The sequence below is a fragment of the Acinonyx jubatus genome, chromosome C2, assembly GCF_027475565.1.
Source record: "Acinonyx jubatus isolate Ajub_Pintada_27869175 chromosome C2, VMU_Ajub_asm_v1.0, whole genome shotgun sequence".
Lineage (NCBI taxonomy): Eukaryota > Metazoa > Chordata > Mammalia > Carnivora > Felidae > Acinonyx > Acinonyx jubatus.
Window position 1 is genome coordinate 112,060,959 of NC_069384.1, and position 20,252 is coordinate 112,081,210.

General features: G+C 39.1%; 1 protein-coding gene across 3 annotated transcripts in view; it reads right to left on the bottom strand.

The window, feature by feature from the left end:
* TSC22D2 (TSC22 domain family member 2) overlaps positions 1-19,066 on the bottom strand; it is a 49,268-nt gene extending 30,202 nt beyond the window's left edge. Inside the window, exons 1-2 of one of the 3 annotated variants that reach the window (XM_027061606.2) lie at positions 16,630-19,066; positions 5,003-5,074 (exon numbers count right to left, since the gene is read on the bottom strand). In XM_027061606.2, coding sequence (XP_026917407.1) covers positions 5,003-5,074; positions 16,630-18,611 — 2,054 coding nt within the window. In that variant the 5' untranslated portion in view covers positions 18,612-19,066. The remainder of the gene's footprint in view (positions 1-5,002; positions 5,075-16,629) is intronic. The other 2 variants (XR_003420886.2, XM_027061607.2) reach the window with 2 other exon arrangements.
* Between the last annotated feature and the right edge of the window lie 1,186 nt (positions 19,067-20,252).

Below are 20,252 nucleotides of genomic sequence, written 5' to 3' on the forward strand. Positions count from 1 at the left end.
GGATAAAACTCCACAGAACAGGGATTTTAGAAGTAATTGGCTTTAAACCTCAAAGTCAACATTCCTGACATAAGCAGGAAGACAGCTGTTAACTGTATTAATATTAATTTGTAGTGATGGAAAGACTTTTTTTTACAGAGCATGTGTCTACTTTAAGAAAGCAAGCTCAAGCCTCTCTGTTCAAACACCCACCTGACTGTCTGGGTAGAGTATAAAGAAAGTAGTTTTTAGCTACCTTTGTATTTAAAGTAACTATCCTATAGAAATGGAGTATACTAAGTCTGTCACCATCTTTTCCTGTTTCTTTGAGATCTAAAAAGATTGTCTAAAATTACATTGGCTTTTGTGACAGGACTGTCACTTGCTGATCAATACCATAAAATGCAGGCAACTAAATACATCTAGGGATTTTTTACTCCACCTATTTAACCTAAGTTTCAACTTTCCTGAATTTACACACAAGTTCTTTCAATTTCTAGTTTTCTACACATGCTTCAGACTGTTAAACTTATAAATGCTATCATCTGATAATACCTATAACTTCCTACTTTATTGTCTAAACACTTTATAAACATGTCTTTAGGTTTTTCTCTAAATCTGAGATCCAGTCCTAAAAGGTGACAGGTTACTAAAACTTTGTCCTCTAATTTTGTGTCTTTGATTATCCTCTACTGGATATCCTTAACTGGAATATGTCAAAATGTAATTACATAATAAATTACATAAGTACTATATAGAAATTATTAGAAAATATATCTGGGGTGCTTACAAAACAATTCAGGTTCATATCCTCAAGGTACTTCTAGTAAGTACAGAACATCTCCTAGTAAGGAAAGAATATTTAACTAGTAACAATTTCCAACAACTCATTATGGTGATTCTTGAAAATTATGTACTGCTGACCCTTTAACAACATGGGTTTGAACTGCACACGTCCTACTTATTTGTGGATTTTATTTATAGTTGACATGTTATATCAGTTTCATGCATATAGCATAGTAATTCAACATACCTTAATTTTTTATAGTACTATAAATGTATTTCCTCTTCCTTATGATTTTCTTAATAACATTTTCTTTTCTGTAGCTTAATTTGCAAGAATACCATATTTAATACATATAATGTACAAAATATGTATTAATCGATTGTTTATATTATTAGTAAGTTACACTTGGATTTTCAACTGCGTCCAGGGGAGGGAGAGAAAAGGGACAGTGTCCTTAATCGCTGCATTATTTAAGGGTCAACTGTAGTTCAGATCTACAACTGTGCAGAACCACATACATAAATCTCACATATGGGGTGAAAGAAGACAGACACAAAATAAGGAACTACAATTTTGTGTCTTAATCTGGGTGCTGGTTACAAAAGTATGTTTAGTTGAACTGTACATTTATGAATGGTGTACTTTTCTGATAAAAATTATACTTCAATAAGAAGATTTTTTTCAAGTCCTATCACTAAAGCATTCACAAAAACTGGATTAGCCAAGTTCTAAAACCTGAGGTTTACCATCTGGATAAGTACTAGGGGGTGTTAATGATGTACCCAAGCTTCTTGGAGGATGAGTAAAACAAAACAAATTATCTTATACAAGAAACTTATTTCTGATTTACTCCTAACTTCAAAAATGAAATCTCATAGGAACAAAACAAAGCAATTTAAATGAAATTAGGTATCTAACATAAAGATAAAAAATTTAGACACTCTTTAACTTAACTCATGTGCGCTATTTTCCTTATTTATTTCTCTTTAAATACTGGTGCTATCATAAGGAAGGACAAGCCAACTCAAGGGGATAGTGCACCTGGCAACTGTTACTCTCATTTGTTAACTACATTTATGCATTTTCTTCATTAAGGCAGAAATACTGCAAGTGTTTATCAATGAAGTCTAAATCCTTACAAGCTACCTAATTTCTTCCTTTAGTCTACCTGAGCAAAAGTTTCTTCCTCCCTACTCTTTTACCTTACTGACCCGATATATACAAGAGGGTAAATTTGTTTGCAATAAACCCTTACCCTCAGCTTTTTTGCAAAGGACTCAACAACAGCCTGTTCCCCAGTGATCGTTAAAATAGGTTTCTAAACTAATTTGTTACCTACCATTGCAGTGGTAACAAAGCAATGCCAATAATTAAGTCTGGAAAGCTGTTCTTTACAGAGAAATAGAAAGTCAAATTTTAAAGTTACTATTCTAAAATGCCAATAAGCTAGGATACCACTAAGTATAACTACAGTAAAATAATCTCCAGAAAGCTAATTATGGAAGCTTAATAAATAGTCAATGCAAACACTCTGGGCTTCCTAAGAAAGGGATGTATTATTTTTAAAGTATCAGTATCAATTGTTCTTAAATTTGGCAATGGTTTCAGCTGACTGATTCCCTGAGTACTCTGTAAATGACAGGAAGATAGAAAACAATGATGGCACCTACAGGTAGGTGCTTAAACTTTAGTATAATAACTGAATAAAGTGCTGGTTATCAGTAGAAAGACAATCTCTAAATACAGGTAGAGGCAGATGGGTGAAAATCTTCTCAATTTGCTAATTCTAATTTAAAGAGAGAAGGAAACAAAGGGGCCATTAGGGAACTCTGAGTCAATGTGAGGAAATGTATATTAATTACTTATGTTTTGATTAAAAGATACCTGCTAAAAGAATATGGGGGGGGGGGGGAGGAGGGAAGATTCCAGTCTTTCACATAAGGCAAACCAAGGATCTTCAGGTATTCCGGGCAGGTTTAATGAAAATTGGCACAGGGTTTAAAAGCTGCCTCTACAGAATAGGAGTTCCAAGATTTCATAAATAAGAGCCTGAAATGTACTTATCAACACTGATAAGCAAATTTATACCTCAAACTTAGATACTGTAAAGGATTTATAGTCCCTTCAACTCCTGAATGGTTCTATTCAATAGAATCATCCCCTGCAAAATACTTATTTGCCAAATTAGTGTAATTAAAAAAAAAATCCTTAATTTATAATGGTAAAAAAATGAATATGGCAATTTGGTGAGATTACGACCATGGTTAGGATAAGAGTATTTAATATATTTTAAAGCTTAACACACACAAATCTTCAACCCCTTGTCTGCAATGAAAAAAAACGAATAGTCCCACAATACTTTATTTGCTAATATACCTATTAAAAAGTCTGTAGCTATTTACCAACTGAACTCGTATAGTTAGAACTAATAAAGCTAGCCACTACTGCTCTCAACTGAAAATCTAGTAAGTTAGTTGAAAGGTTCAAAGGAAGCCACTAGTTCATTTCTATGGAGTTGGACTTGTCACTTTAGTACCAAATGGAAGAATGGCTGATCTATAATATAAGTTTGGTGTCAACACACTACAGACAAGTATCTATTAACATCTTTGGCTCTGGACAACAGGCTTCAGGGAGAAGAGAAAATACTTTCAAACCATGAGAAACTACAGATACAGCAACTTGCCTCATTTCTGATACTTAAATATTTCTGTATCTAAAAATGGAAAACAGATAAGGAGTATTTAGCTATAACAACAAATGATGAGCAGGCAACTTCTGTGGTTGTTTTATAATGGAACAAAAGAAAACTTTTGATATTAGGTCAAAATTATAAAAAATAAAGCTCAAACCTTTCTATATTGTTTTGATGAACAGCTCTTAATCATATTGATATCATGGTAGCTTACAAAATCTAGCTATTTGAAATAAATTACCATTCAACTAAAACTTCTCTTATTATACATTTCTAAATAGAGTGCCATTTTTCCTTTTTCTAATACAAAAGTATAAAGTACAACCCAAGGTACTCATCCTGGCTACATCTGATAAGCCATTTGAATGATTGAGCATCCATGCTTGTTTTATGCCACAATTTACACTTATGTCTTACTTTATATTGATATAGCTGTATAATTTCAAAATTGAAATTATAAACATTGTACTATAAATTTTAAAACTTCTTGTTCTATAAGTAACTATTTTAAAACATTTTCAGTTAAGGAACAGATCACCAAAAAGATACTTTGCTAGACAATTTCTTCAGAGTGACACACAGCAAATCACGTCTAAGAATTAAAAGACTGTTACCATTTGTAGGCAATGTAAACCATGTCTTAACATGACATGTACATGCACTTAGCAATACTCTTTTCTAATGAAAGAGATGAAGTTAAGTCCATGAGTGTTATCCAAACTATGCCAGAGGACACAAATGCGTTGCCAGGCAGAGTTAAAAGAATCTAGCAAAGCTTTGTGTGAATTTTTAAAACAGCATTTGTGCTCATTCTATTAATTAAACACAGAATGGAGTGCTAATAAATATTCAGCCAAATAACTGAACAGAGCATATACTAAAACTATGTAATAAGCAGAAAGATAAACCAAATTATCTTTTGCCATAAATGAACTCTTAAGACTTCACTCTATATTTTAAAAAGTTAAAAATGAAATTTATATAACATTTCTATGAGAAAAGCTGTTTTAGGAGTTTATAAAACAGTAATGCAGGTCTAGGGAATTCGAGCAAACAAGCTTGATGTTAAAGTTTCGCAGCAAGAATTAAACAGTGACTATTACTTTAATACCTTGGTCTCGTCCCTTCTCCAATTTCTTAATAAGTAACATTTCGCTTTGAGTCACTAAGGCGTTTACAGAGAAATATAAAATAGGAAAAAGTAAAATAACCGTAGTTTATTTTACAGAATATATTTTTACATTGAAATATAAAGGGTAAGTGAATATTTCATATAGCAAAATTCAATAGAATATGTAAATCCTTCAAAAAAGTAAACATACTTAAAAAATAAGTAAAAACAAAAGTATGCTTATATTCTATTTAAAATATAGATTGTCCTTTTGGTTTATTTTGCTGCTTTGTCCCATGCTAGATACCACATGATTCCCCCCCTAAAATGACATATAAAGTTTAGTTTTAATGATGTGATACCAGTACAGTGCAAAGCAATTCATGCATACATTTTTGCATGTATGCATTCCATATGTAAGTATTCATACCTATCCCAGAGGTTCTTTGATTCCTGAAACGTGTTCAAATGGAACGCTTGGTAGAAAGCAGTTGAAGGATTCCTGCGAGATCCAAGAATCAAATGGAAATGAGGTTGAGAAAGTACAGTCAAATCACTATTTTTCAAAAAAAGATGGAAGATCTTAGATTTCTAATATAGTATAAAGCTTTAAAAGAAAAAAAAACCACTACATAAGCTTGCTTAAAAACATTTTGAAAGAAATTAAAAAACTGGATGAAATCCAGCAGACCCTGCCAATTCAGGATCACAGTTATAAAAGAAAGGAGTAATACAGATAAAATAGCACCCAATTATGTGTGTGTGTATGTCTACACAAACATGAATCAGTTCACAGCCTAATCAACATTAGTCTGTATCAGATGCCTTTATAAATCTCTAAACACTTAGCAGTTCAGCAAAGCTATTCTCAGGTACAGTTTTCATATACAATAAATTAGGCTACACCTTCATAATATAAAAAATCTTAACAGGATCTATTTAATAGGGTTTGATGACGACCAACGAGTCCTTTTCTGGGTTGGACTTGACATGATTTCTTCTACCTTCAGAACCCATTTATTTGTGTTTTCTCTGGGTTAGGGCAAAAAACGGTGCAGCAATTGTATGGCAGCTTTCTAATTTCTGGCATTAGTACAGTGCCCCTTTGAGGGGTAAGAGCTTATACACCTTAATCACCATCCATTTCTACCATTCCCTGGAGACACATTCCCTAGGGCTATAACCACAGAATCTTACCTGATGGGCTCATCAAGGCAAGCTCCCAGCCTGCATGATTCATCTCACATCCCTGGATTTCTTAAGAGACTACTAAAATTTGACTACTAAACCTCCTCTCTAATAGTTCCCCCTGTACCTAAGCATATTTCCATAGTTTTCCCAACTTCAGTCTGTATGTTAGGGAGCTAACAAAAACTTGTCACATTACTTCTAAAATCCTTGACCCCCGCTGTGGCAAGGGTCTTAACAGCAAGTTAAGAACATAAGTGCTTATTAAATACCAGACACTATTCTGGGTTTGTCTGTTTATTTATGTATATTAACTGAATTCTACAACAGCCCCCAAAGTAGGTATTGTTATTATTTCTACCTCACCAAAAGGAAAACACCTAACATCACAGAGCTAGTAGGTAGCAATCTGGTCCTACAGTTTATGCTCTTAAACTACTATGCTAAACATAGAGTTAAATTTTAACCTCTCTAGGTCTGGGTCTTTATTATTAGTACAATAAGAAAACTATTTCCAAATTCTACTGGAAGAGCGATGAATTACCGATGATCAACAATCAAACAAATACTCAACAGAATTCCAGGATTTCAAAATTCTGATTAAGACTCATTGTATTATCTATTAAATTTTTTAAAAAAATATTTTTTAAAGGCTATTTTTTTATTTTAACCACTAGGATACCTCTTAGATGATCTAAAACTAGGAAAGGCAGACAGACGCTAGATGCCAGAGTGTCACCAAAGCCAACTGTTTGATTAATTGGCATTTTCAGCATATCTACTTCTCTTTGCCTGCCCTACTTACTTTAACTGTTTCCTATTCTTTTAACCCTTTCTCTGTTTTTCTCTAGACCAGGCCTCAGATAATCAAACTGATTAGACCTAATATCAAAGATTCAGAGTCTGCTAACTACCATTTATTTAATAGCTTGTACCCTCTCAAGATAGATCTGTCAGGCCATTTTTTTTTTTTTTTTTTTTTTACTGTAACTGGAAATCGGTCTACCAAATTAAACGAAAGTAAACTGAACCAACTGAAAACTCAATTGGCTTTTACCAGGCTTACTCAGGACCATATGGGGACAAGTTTGCTATTCACATAGGTCTGTTTGGAGACCCTGGATTTAAAACAGAGTGACTCAAAGAGGAAAGCAGTAAATATGAGAGGATAACAAAGAGTAAACGTGGAGGCTATTCTGCAAGGCTGGAATTTAAAATTCATTAAAGAGTATTTACAATATATTTATAAGGATGACATTCTTTAAAAAAACTTCAGATCCCCTGACCTTGGAAACATACATACATATATATTTAACTTGAATCAAATTCATATGCCAAATAAATTGGTTTTAAATGAAGTCATATGACTTGAGTTATGAGATTCCAGCATTTTTACAGCATAGACTCTAATAATGAAATGTTTCTCATAAGTTAAATGTAGAAGTGAAAAAAGAATGTATCTGCAGTTAGTCGTGGATCTTGGGGCAAAAAAGGAACCAATGAAATAAAATACTATAAATGGGCCTAAAGTCTTCAGAACATGTCAGAACAAATACTCAGGTTGCAAAAGCTGGCAGTGAATCACTTTTTGCATACATTCAAAATGAAGAAGCCATATGGAGTTATACAATCTATGTACTCTAGAAAAATTCAAATAGTCTAGATTGCAAGGATAAACATTTGGTTTCTGGAATACTTCAGCAGGGTGTTTTCCATAAACAGAGGAATTTTTTGCAAATAGCAACAATTAGTCTCAAAACATTGATTAACAGCCATAGATTAAAGGAGTCAAGTCTGTTAAACCTAGCTGATCAGAACTTCAAAAGAGCCATTTGTAAATACTGAAGGGCTTGATCATCAAAGACTTCTGTTTTGGAATGGCATAAAATTGAGGAAATTAAGAGCCCAAGGAAAATGCTGTTAATGGGGATCATTTCAAGGTTATAGTCTATGTAATCTGAAGGCACCACGAGGCAACTGACGTTATTAAAAATTTATTGGAAAGAAATACTGAATTTTACGCAATTTTGGTCATAAATTCTCTTCTGCCCAAGAAATAAAATTTGAAACCAGTTTTCTAATAACATATTTGATGTCAATGCTAACTATTAGTCTAAATATAAAGCCAACAAAGCACTTCTTAGGGAGACTGAGGTGTGGTTTATTCTGAATTTATTTCAGCCACCTAAATTAAAATGCTGTTTCCCCATTTGTAGACATTGTTCAAAACCAATGAATGACTATATCTTTTTCTCTGACTTTATACACTAAATAGCCTGTCCTGTTAATATCTAAGTACATGATAGTAGTACATCACAATGTGACTCAAACATGACATATACCTACCTGCTTTGCTAAGACACTATCTTTGTAGGGTAACTGTAACAGAGAGGAAAATATAGATATATACTACACCTCAAAATTAAGCTACCAAAATCGTTGAAGCTTAAAGTATGAGGTACATGAGCCCTAAACTTAGCAAATACCTTCTTCTCTTATGTCAAAACTCAACTTCAGAGATCTCTAAATAGAAACCAGGGAAATACAATAAGCAGAGGAACAAGGGCCACCTCCAACATTATTATCTAAGGATTTAAAATAATTAAAACTATTCTTTAGGTAAAGGATTACAACACAACAGATTAGTGGCTAGAGTAGCTTTTCCTTCCTCTATACTATAGTCAGCAAAGTAATAGAACAAAACTAACTCTGGAAAAATCCAAGAGCACTGGCTTTGGAGTCAGAAGGCCTAAGTCTGAATCCATGCTTTGTCACTTAATAACTATGTATTTAAATCCTATAAGTCTGTTTTCTTAATCCATAAAAAGAGGAGGAACACTTCCCCATAGTTGCTGAAAAGTTCAAATGATATTATGCATAAATAGGGCCACAGATATAATTAAGCTTGATTTGTGTTTAAAACAGGATTACAGTTTCTAAATCATGCTATATAAAAATCAAGTTTTGGTAGAGAATCTTAACATATACCAAATATTTCATCATTACTAAGGTAATATTGAGGCAAACAAAATACTTAAGCTTAGAGCTACGTATACCAAGCTATTTTGTACATTCCATTGGATAAGAATCCTGACTTCTGGGACTGAGAGCTCCCCCAGGATTTCCTTATACACAACTTTATTGCAAGATTTTAATTAAAAGTACAATAATCACTGAAAAGGGTACTGAAATGGTTCCAAGATACATACTATTTTAACAATAAAAGCTTCAAGAAACACATTTAACAGCAACCATAAACTTCTGATAAAAAAAAAAAATTCAATTTCTCACTGTAACATTTAAATCCTTCACTCTAGTTCCTGTCAAATTAACTACATTTCTCAAATCTGACATCTCACTCTTCCATTGTCACACAAACTGCCATCTCTCTCTACTTGGAAAATCATCCGCTTTGCTTATCAACTGACCTAACCTAAATGGCCCTTTTAAGATTCATTTCAAGAGTTGAAGAATGCACAAGTAACAATGGGTTGATTCTGAGGACAGAAACTGGGTGGCTGGAGGATAGAGGTATCAGAGAGGCCTTCAATTTATACTCTTGTATATTTTGAACTGTACAAAAGGTATTACCTATGCAGATAATAAATTATTTTAAACAGAGGTCTACCAAATCTGGCGTTAGGCCCTAAACTATTCCCATTAGTACCTTATATTTATTCCATCACAGCCTATAATGTATATGAAAGCTTACATTTTCATATAGCCTGAGATCTTGAGAGGGCAGGATAGTCTTATTTCTGTATACCAGTACTTACTCTTCAGGGAACACAAAGAAAGTTTAAATGACTGACATTGTTACTTTAAATGTTTTCTTGGGCTTCCAACCTACTTGATGAGTATCTGTGAGTTTAATTTTTTTTTCTTTCTTTTTTTGGTCACATGATAGTCTGGTGGCAAGAAGGCTTAAGTTGGCAGACATATATATATATATGTCTAGATATACAGAGTCACATACAAGAAACTTTAAAATCTAACCAAGTCTCAAACTCCTTCTTTACCAATGAGGAAAACTGAGAGAAGTTAAAAAACTTAACCAAAGAAACTGGCTAAGTGGTAGAAAAGTCATGACCAGAACATAACTATTACACATCTTATAACATCATGACTTTTCTGGCTTAAAACAATGTCTCCCTTTCTCTTATTAACATCTATACCATGGAATTACACTTTCAGATCAGAACAGAAGACTCTTGGTATGACTCACCAAGAGGTGATCAAGAGAGCAGTTTGGACAATGAAATACTAACATTTCTGTGATGTATGCTTGCCATACATACTGTATTATGTATGGATTATTTACAAATTATTTGTATACCTCATTTAATCCTCTCAAACTCTTCAACACAGATATTACCCTCATTTTTTGTATGGGGAAACAGGAGGCTTAGAAAGCTAAATAACCAGCTCAAGGTCAAAATGCCTCAGGTATGTAGCACAGCTGGGTTTTCAGCCCAGGCATGTCTGACTCCACTATCTGTAAATGGCCATTCATATGACATGCTAATACATAATTAAACATACTACTGATTTCACTTGACCAAGAGCCTTCCTCTCCTTGTTTTTGCTTTGTTTTCAAAGGCAAGGGAGACCGAATACAAGTCAAACAAGGATGGGTTTTGGTTTAACTTATAAAACTATTTAGTTCTCCACTTAATTCTAATTCTACTTTAGAAACTAGTTGGTTTTAAACTTTGCTTTGGGTATCCTTCATTCACAGATTAAACAATCTACTTCTGTAATAATGAAGAGGGATACCCTAAAACATTAAAAGTAACATTTAAAATACACCAGCATTATTTATAATAATTGACATATTAATCAGTTTCTATATATTATTCTTTCATCAGATTTTATTTTTTTTTAATTTTTAACATTTATTTATTTGGGGGGGGGGCAGGAAGAGAGAGAGAGAGAGAGACACAAAATCTGAAGCCATTCCTCTGAGCTGTCAGCACAGAGCCTGATGCAGGGCTCAAACTCAAGAATACAAGATTATGACCTGAGCTGAAGTCGGACGCTCAACTGACTGAGCCACCCAGGTGCCCCTGTTTCACCAAATTTTAGTGAAAGCTTATGGGAAAAGAGGTTTTAAGTAATTTAACATTCAGACTTCACTTGTTTGTCTTGCCTACTCTAATTAGCAAGGCACTTATTAATAGTCTATGTCCTAGGTGAACACACTATTAAAATTATTAACTCAGTGATCTGCAGAAATTTCACATAACTATCACATATAATGTATGACTTAATAAGACTTCATTCTTTTTAACAAATGTAAGCTTGGGTACAAAGAAATAAAACTAAATACTTAAATCTAATTTGGGGCTTTAAATTTGAGAAGCAATCCAGAAAAGCATGGATGAAATTTAATTCACCTGGTTTAAAAGCAGAACTTATAAACATAATTTTTGAAGATAAAAGCAGATAATACCTTAAATACCAGTCAAATTTGAAGTGTATATATTAAAATATATTATGAAAGTCACATAATGATGTATGGGAATGATATGAATTGGTTATTGTTCCTAAATCTTTATGGAGAAGTTTTTGCCCTGAACAATACTAGCTTAAGAATGTAACAAATATTGAGTAATTTGGTATGTTCAAGAAATGCTGTGGGAAAGACCCAAATTATACCAATGACCCAGGTATGCACATTATTTGTGGATGTAGTACTTTGTTTTATACCATCTAAAACAGCAGCTTCAAATCACAAGTCCACTTGGTTTAGTATAAAGAAAAAACTAAAGGGATTTACTTCAATTCAGGAATTTTGCTATACATACCCCTTAAATACTGTCAATTAATAAGATTTCTTCTTAAAAACCTGCTCTTCCCATTAATAAGAAATTAATAAGAAACATCATCATTCAGGCTACATTTATCCAGACAGACCTGTTTTTATAAACCCTTTCTTCCTCATACTTAAAGAGTATTTAAATTGCAATGCAATAAAGAAATAAACAGTATCTGTTCAGAAAAGGAAATACATATTGGTCTAAAACAATTATTAAGAAAAGAAATTAGATGGCTTTTTCTCACTAGTAACAAGTGTTGCTGTTCCTTCTGAGACCGTATTTCATGTCATTTCGCTCTATTTTCTTCTGTCTTGGTTATGTGCCATCACTCTCTAACTCCCCCTGCCCCAACTTCTGCTATTTTAGGAAAGAAAAGTCAAGACCTTTTTATATTCCCCTATCAACCATTCCTCAGTAAAGAGACTCATTTTGGTTTCTTTACCATCTGATTGTTGGGGTGCTCTTTGTTACTAGGACACTAGAGAGCAGGACTGCTTCCAATCTCATCTGGTGCACAGAAAGACTAAACTCTATTCCAAATGACCAAGTACCAGATCCATAAATCCAGTATCATGTTTTACGATTTCCAAATTAGTGCTATCAGAATTTTCAACAGATTAATATTACATTTATTCTCAGGAAGTAGAAAACATTTATACCATACTACCAGTACTTTAAAAAAAAAAAAAAAGACTTCCAATAGAAGCAATTTAGTTTAACATACCCTACTTCCTCCACAGGGAAAAAATAGTGTTACTAAAATAGTTACTTAGAGTGTGTCTTACCCACACACATATAAGCCATTATGTTTTCTAATGGTTATCCAATGTTTAGCCTACAGAATTTAGTTCATATAAAAATTTAAATATATATGTCTCTGTTAAAAAAAAAAGTCATACTCCTACTGATAAAACTCAGTTTTGGGAATTTTGGGTACTTTTGGACCATCAATCTTTCCGGAAATCTATGATAATTTCCTTTACTTAAAGCCATGTTTATAACCAAAGTATATTTTAGTAATCAGTGTGACACTCTGATGGATCCACCATTTATCAGTTTTTATACTAAATAATGTCACTCACACGCAGGATTTTACACTAATTACAAAATCCTTGGTAAGAGTACGTAAGATAATATCTAGTGTGTGTGACTTAAACATCAACTGTAAATCTAGTAGGGCAAAATTATCTCTACAACTCAATATAGATAAAGAAACAAAAGCTCCCAAGAAATAGAGATTCAGCTAAGGAGCTTTCATTTGTAAAGACTAAATGTAGTGAGACTTTTTGAGCTCTAAGAAGTATCTATAGATTTTATGATAAAGATTAAGAGTTACAATCTCTTGATATACATTTGCATAATCTTCTCACTTAAACAGCAAGTTAAAAAGCTCTGTTAAAAGTGTGTGTGTATATATGTATAACTGTAGCAACAAAATTTGTATATATAGCACATGTCAGGATACACCACTTAACAGTCACAATTTATAATACTTAATCAGTCATTAGCAAACTACACAAATAAAACCATTAACAAGATATAGAGATATTGGCCACTAAGGGATCCTTACAATCAGGTTTTCAACAATCTTTTGGTTGTAGTTGACAGTTCACAATTGCATCCATTCATAAGAGTTCCTGGAATGTGGCTTACAGAGTTCACGTTGGTCAGCTGTCTGTGGAAAACGATCTGCACTGTGCTCCCTTTCCAAAAGGGAATATTTTGCACTCCTCCCCATTTACAGAAAAGGAGTCTGTTAAGGGTACAGGTAATTTAAATTTTTTTTCAATGTTTATTTATTTTTGGGACAGAGAGAGACAGAGCATGAACAGGGGAGGGGCAGAGAGAGAGGGAGACACAGAATCGGAAACAGGCTCCAGGCTCTGAGCCATCAGCCCAGAGCCTGACACGGGGCTCGAACTCACGGACCGCGAGATCGTGATCTGGCTGAAGTCGGACGCTTAACCGACTGCGCCACCCAGGCGCCCCATGGGTACAGGTAATTTAAACAAATGTTGTAACTTCCACTGTAAAAGTGGCTGCTTTTTTTATGAACTATATTTTCAACCATTATTATATCCTCCAGTTTACACAAAATCAGTTTGAAGAATCAACAACTGACATAAGCCTTTTCAATGAGAAAGGCTAGAATAATATGTAAACTTTATGGTAACTGATAATAGAGAGTCAAAAGACAATGTTAACTAAGAACTTTAAAACATCTTCTTGCTTTCTATATACAACCATCAGCCCTCTTAAAGGTATATTATTAAAATGTATTATTAGAAGGTCCTCTTCAAAATAAATGGTCACAAAACGAAGCCTTCCTTTAGGTAATGGAACCAAAATAACAAGATAAAGTTTTCAATATATCAAACCAAAAGAATCATTGGTTTGGTCAGTCATTTTTGTTAATCTTCCATTTTCCTTCCTTTTCTCAAAGGACTAGGCTATGTTTACTGATATCTTCTTTAAAAAAAAAAAAAGCACATATTTATAAATTTTTAGGATCTGAAATTTGTCAACCTATTCACAAAGTTAAAGTCGTAATTACTCAATATCTCTCACTCTAATGTTTTATTTTGCATTCAAATGACTGCAACTAAAATTGTATGCAGATTTTAACTTAAGAAGGCAACCCCAAATCACCATATTAAAATTATGATTTTGTTAGTACAGTTTCCTCAAAAATAGTCATCTCAGTAATTTAAACATACACCTAGAAAAACTGTGTCATTTAATTTCAAGCACACAACTTTAAAATGCCCTCTCTTTTACAAAGCCTTTCCATTAAAAACAAAAGCAAAACAAAAAAACTATTTCTACTTAATGGATTTATTCCTTCACCAGGTGTGTTGGTCCAGTGACAAAATAGTCAAATGTGTAAGATTACATCTTGAAAACTAGCATGTTAAATTAAAAACCAATGAAAAACTACAACAAAAGTAAGAAATGCACATTTGATAAACAATGCAGATTTTAAAAGACTGGGAGGGGAAGGGAAGTATACCACATTTAATAGAGGACTGCACACATATCAAAACCCCTGCACTGGATTAACTGTTGCAGTAAGAACAGATACGGTAGTATCTGTGGTTCAAACATTCACACTGGGAAATAAGATTCTTAAAATTATCAACTTTTTTAATAAAATAAGAGGATAAATAATTTCATCTTTGAGGTCATACCCTAAAGAATACATCCCAGAGTTTCCATTTGTCAACAGATCTCTCTGCTTCATGCCATATCATCATATTCAAGTCCTGGGGAATGTAATTACATATGCTGTAAACTGAGAAAGGTGTGAGGAGGAGAGAAAATACATTCTTCATTCATAGATGTGCATGTGCTTTGCAAGGAGAGGGTGTGGTTTGGGAAACCAGTCATTTCTTGAGGAGATATGGGGACAATGTACAACAGGAACAGAGAGGCAAGCAAATGGTTATTTACCAACCCATCAGAAAAAAAATGGCTTCTGGTAGCTAGAAAAGGGAAGATACCTGTTGCCTCTTACCAAAGGTAAACAAACAAACTCAATCTGCACTTCAAGTGTACCCCTATGTGTGAAAAGTGAAATATGGGAGTAGATGTAAAGAGATTTTTCTGAATGGCTTGTGGAATCAGTTTCTTTACTTGGTAGTCCCATCCATATAAAATTTCTCAATGACTAGCTAGCTGAGCTCACTTATGGACACGTGGTATTCTCTAAGAGTTCTCAAATGGAAGAAAGACTCCCAACAAGCAAGTCACCTACAAAAAAAGATGAACTTTGAATTACAAAAAGCAGAGAAGATGAATTTCAGTGAGCAATTTTCAAACCAACAAAAGTATATAACAAAAATACAAGGCTAATTGGAAATGAAAAGTTAAGAAAAGAATGTGAAGGAACTCAGAAGACACAGAGGAAGAAAAAGCTTTAACAGATCTCATTGTTCTACATACCAATTATTCTAGAAATCCATAAAGATATCTTTTAATCTTTTAAAATTAACCTCTCTCAAAACAAAAATCCCAGCAAATAAATGCCTAACCGTAAAGTACCTGGAACTTTCTCTGTAATTTTAAAATGTAATTTTAAAGCTTTGTAACAAGTCGGTTTTTAAAAATTTGCAATATATGTCAAATTTCCCTCTGACATTTCCTCAAAACCACTTAAAATCCTCAATGAACCATAACCAAACATCAACTATTATAGAATTGGTATGGCAATACACCAACTTTCAGTTAAACCATTAAAAAAGCATCCCTTAAATAGAGGGAGCCAATTGTTGACACAAATACTTTTACTAATCATATTACTCTAATTTCAAGAACTGTAGCTTTTACTACTGTCAAAGAATCTTATTTCATACCTCCTTTCCTGTAGCTAAAAGAAAAAGAAAAACTAATGGAAGAGAATATCTTTCAAACACATTTGCTTTAAAAAACAAAACAAAAAAAGGACCTTAATGAAGTCACTGGGAAGCCTCCTGAACCTTATTTCTATCTCCTTTTATTAAAAAGGCTGGAGGACAATATGATCTTCAAAGCCGGGCTTGACATTTCACCATTCTCTCTCCAGCCTCTCCGGATACACTGGAAGAGATACCTTACATGGATCTTTCCCCATTAGAGGACCTCTGGTTTTCCAGAATGGAAAAATTCAAATTTCATGTCTTGGTATCAAAACTCACACTGACAGAACTCTCTTGCCATAAGTGTTCAAGTGTGACTGTTGCCTAAGAAAAGAACAATCCAATAGGGCATAGTCTAGTTACCACCTGTAAATGTATAGAATGAAGCTTAAATCCACCTTTTTGAATAAACAAATGTTGTGCCTTATCCACGTCAGTGCTTTTAAACAAGACCAATTTTCTCATTACACACCGTTACATTAGCAATCTAAAACCAATGCCCTTTCAAGAACTGACAAATCTTAATAAACACAAAGAAATTTTTGTATTTAAAAATGCTAAGGGCCTCAAGTTGAAAAAAAGAACTCGAGCTGCATTCTAAACTGCAATGTTTGGTCAAGCATTTCTAACAAATATTTTAAATAAGATTTCCATACCTGTCTTCATCACCATCAACAGGAATAGCTATGCTGAATACAGAGGTGGCCAAACTGTTCATAGGTGTTAACTGAAGGGGGTTTGCCAGGGCATCTGCAACAGGAGGCTTCACAACAGGCTTATTTTCAGCAATGAGAGAAAGTGGTGGTTGAGGTAGGGGTTCTGATTTTCTTCTAGTATCGTCAACTTGCCCGACTAAAGGTTGGGTCTGAGTCTGAAACTGGCTTAAGTCAGACTGTGGTAGACTTGTTGGTACACTGGGTGTGCCTTGCGCTAAGGGCAGCCCAACATGCTGGATTACGCTGCCGCTCCTGCTGACTGGCGTATGGCTGCTCAGCTGCTGCGACTGGACCAGAGGCGCGGGTACATTTGGCATAGTAACAGAGGTGGTAGACACACTAGGCACGCTTGGAGCGGGCACGGCTGCAGGCACGTTTGGAACTCCGGGCAGCACGGCGTGGGGGCCGCCAGGCACGGCCGACGGCGCACCACTGCCGCCCATCTGCGGCGGAGGCACGGACTGGGGCTGCCCGGTCCCAGGGGGAACCAGGCCCGGCTGCACCGCGCATCCTACAGCGGCCAGGGGCACTCCAGCCGGTTGACCAGGCGCGGCCTGCCCGCCCTGCGCGGGTCCCGGCCCTGGAGCCACGGCTTCACCGGGCAGGGAAGACGCGCCTATTATCTGCGCACCCACCGTGGAGGCATTCTGGCCGGTGCCCACCGGCAGGCTGGCAGGCGTGGCGAGGCTCGCTCCGGCGCCGGTGGACGAGGGCTGAGCAGGGCTTGGCGGCTGCAGGCCGGCCACGTGCGGCTGTAGGTATTCACTCTGCCCCGTGGGCTGGACGGGCAGCAAATGCCCGGGCGGGAGCGGAGGCTGGGGGTACGCGAACTGCGGAGGCTGCTGCGTCGCTGGCGCTCCGAGGGTCGGGCCGGGCTGCGGCGGCAGGGGCATGCCGGGCTGCGTCAGGGTTACATTCGTCAGCGGTAGACCCTGTCCGTTGGGCCCCTGCGGGAGGACGCCGGGGCCGGCTCCCTGGGGCTGGCTGGGCTGCGGGGCTGCCATCATCTGCTGCGGCCCGGCCGCGGCTCCCGGGAACGGCGGCACTGGAGCCGCGCTTTGAACCACAGCCCCACCTACGGGCGGCGGTGGCTGTGGCTGCCCAACGCCAAAACTCTGCGGCTGGGCCGGGGCGGGCTGGCTCATTTTCTCCGACGGGGGTAGCTGTGACACAGCAGTCAAGGAACTGTCAGTTCCCGAGTCGGGCCCGTGCGCCCCCGGCATGGAGGCCACCACCACCACCACCGACCCTCCGGTGGCGCCCAGGCCGCTGTCCCGCTCCGCAGTCTGGTCAAAAGTACTGCTGTGTCTAATGCAATCCCCGGACCTGGTCAGGACGCTGCTGTCCGAATCCCGCTCATAGTATTCCATACACGTCCATCGGCCGCGTCGGTAGGGCTCCCCGCTCCCGTGGTCCAGCTTGATCACGCGAAATCGGGAACTACAAGTGGTGGGGGGCTGCGATGGGGCCGCAGTCCCTGGCCCGGCAGAGGAGCCCGCGACCGGGGGACCGCCGGGTGCTCCCGCGGAGGGGGCCGAGGTGGCGGCCACCGCCGCCGCCGCGGTACTGGCCAGCGCCCCAGCCACGCTCCGGGCCGAAACGGCTCCTCCTCCGTTGGCGGGAGCAGCCGCCGCGGCCGCCAGCTGCCCGTCCAGGAGGAGGTTTGGGGAGACGGTCCCGGGAGTCTCCGCATCCCCAACATTGTTGAGCGTCTCTTCCGAGGAGCTGCGCTCACAGACCTCCTCAGGGCCATAATCCGTGGCCCGAGAGACGTCGAATATCTCGGAGGAGACGTCCTCCGTACGTGACTCGTCCGGGTCGTCCAGGCTCTCGGTGTCCTCGGTGATGCTAGTGGCCACCTGGGCCGTGGTGACACTAGTGATCTGGAAGCAGCTCTTCTTCTTGGCCGGCATCTTGGACATGGTGAGAAAGGCTGGAGGGCAGAGAGGCACGCCGGCTCCTCTGCGATCTTGCCGGAAACCAGGAAGGGCAGAGCAGGGGCCCCCAAAGACAAAGTCCGCGTCCGCGCTGGGGTCTGAGGCCCGCCGCTGTGAAAAGTCACTGGCTGATCCGGACGCTGGCCGCCCTGCGAGACATCCTCCTCCCCGTTTCCTTCAGTGTCGGTCTCTACGGCTCTGCCCCCGTCGCACTCGCGCGGCGGCTCCTCCTTCCTTTTCGCCTCCCGCAGTCGCGGCGCCTCGATTCAATCCCCTCAGCGGCGGCGCGAGCGCGATCCCAGGGGCGGGCCGGCTGCTTCCTCCTCCCGTCTCTGGGGCCGCCGTGGTCAGTCCAGCTCGACGCTCGGCGCGGTCAGCAGGCCGGGCTGGGGGTGGGAGTGGGAGGGCGAAGGGGAGGAGGAGGCGGCGGCGTGAGGGGCGGTGCTGCCCCGCTCGGGCTCCTCAGGCCAGTGCCGGCGTCAGCGCTGGGCTCTCTCGGACGCTGAGGGAAGGGGAAGGAGTGGCGAGTCTGGAGCCGGGGATTCCTAATTCAGCCAGGAGCGGCGGGCCGGGGCTGGCTGAAGGTCCGCGGGCGGGCGGCGGAGCTTCGGCGCGGGCGGGCGGCCCCCTCCCCGGCTTTAGCCGGAGCTCAGCCCCAGGGACATGTCGACTGTCTCTGGCGGAAACCCGCTCCGGGGGAGGGGAAAGCAAGCTCGGTCCTCCCCTTACAGGGGAGCCACCCCCGCGGGCGGGCGGCGGCGGTCTCGGCCTCCCCTCGCGGCTCCTGAGAGAGTGAGGGGCGGCGGTGGTGGTGGTGGTGGTGGTGGCGGCGGCGGCCCGCTGGCCGGCGAGCGCAGGCGCTCCGGCTGTGTGAGGTAGCGGTGGTAGCTTCTTCGGCTCCTCCTCGATGCGCCCGGCTCGCAAACCCCGGAGAAACTGAAATTCAAACTGCTGAAGCGGCGGCTGCAGCTCCCTCCCCTCCGCCAAGATGGGGCTGAAATGGCCGCGCCAGGGATGCTGGGAGGAGCAGCAGCCCGGCTGCCGCCGCCGCTGTCGACTAAAATGCCGCCGCTGCCGCAGCCACCGCCAGCGCCGCAGCCGCCGCCGTTCCGTGACGCACCGGCGTCGTGACGTCACCGCCCCGCCCCCTCCGGTTTCCTGCAGTTTCGCGTGGAGGCTGGAGGGGGGGAGGCGGTGGGCGGGACTAAAGGTTAAAAAAGGGGAGCGGTTTTTTTTCTTTAATTTAAAATTTTTTAAATTTAAAATTTAGGCCGTAGGTCTTTAAGAGTTGAAGAGCTAAAGACTCTTGAATGCCAAGCCTGGAGGAGCTTATAACCGCGCCAGTTTTGTTCCGAGGCACTGGAAGACTGGATGGAGGTCATGTGCTGTGTCTAATGTTTAGCCGAATCTTACAGAAACAAGGGCGATAGAAATGAGAGTTAGGGAGATTTAGCCAGGATAAAGAGGGAAACCGCTGGAGGAACCGAATCACTTGAAGAAGTCTTTTCTGAAAATAAATGTTCACCACTGTAGTCAGAAGAGTGAAATGTCGAGAGAAATGGGGATGATTAACCAAGAACAGCAAGCCAGATTGAGTCAGAAAACTGATCTTTCGGCCAGAAATTC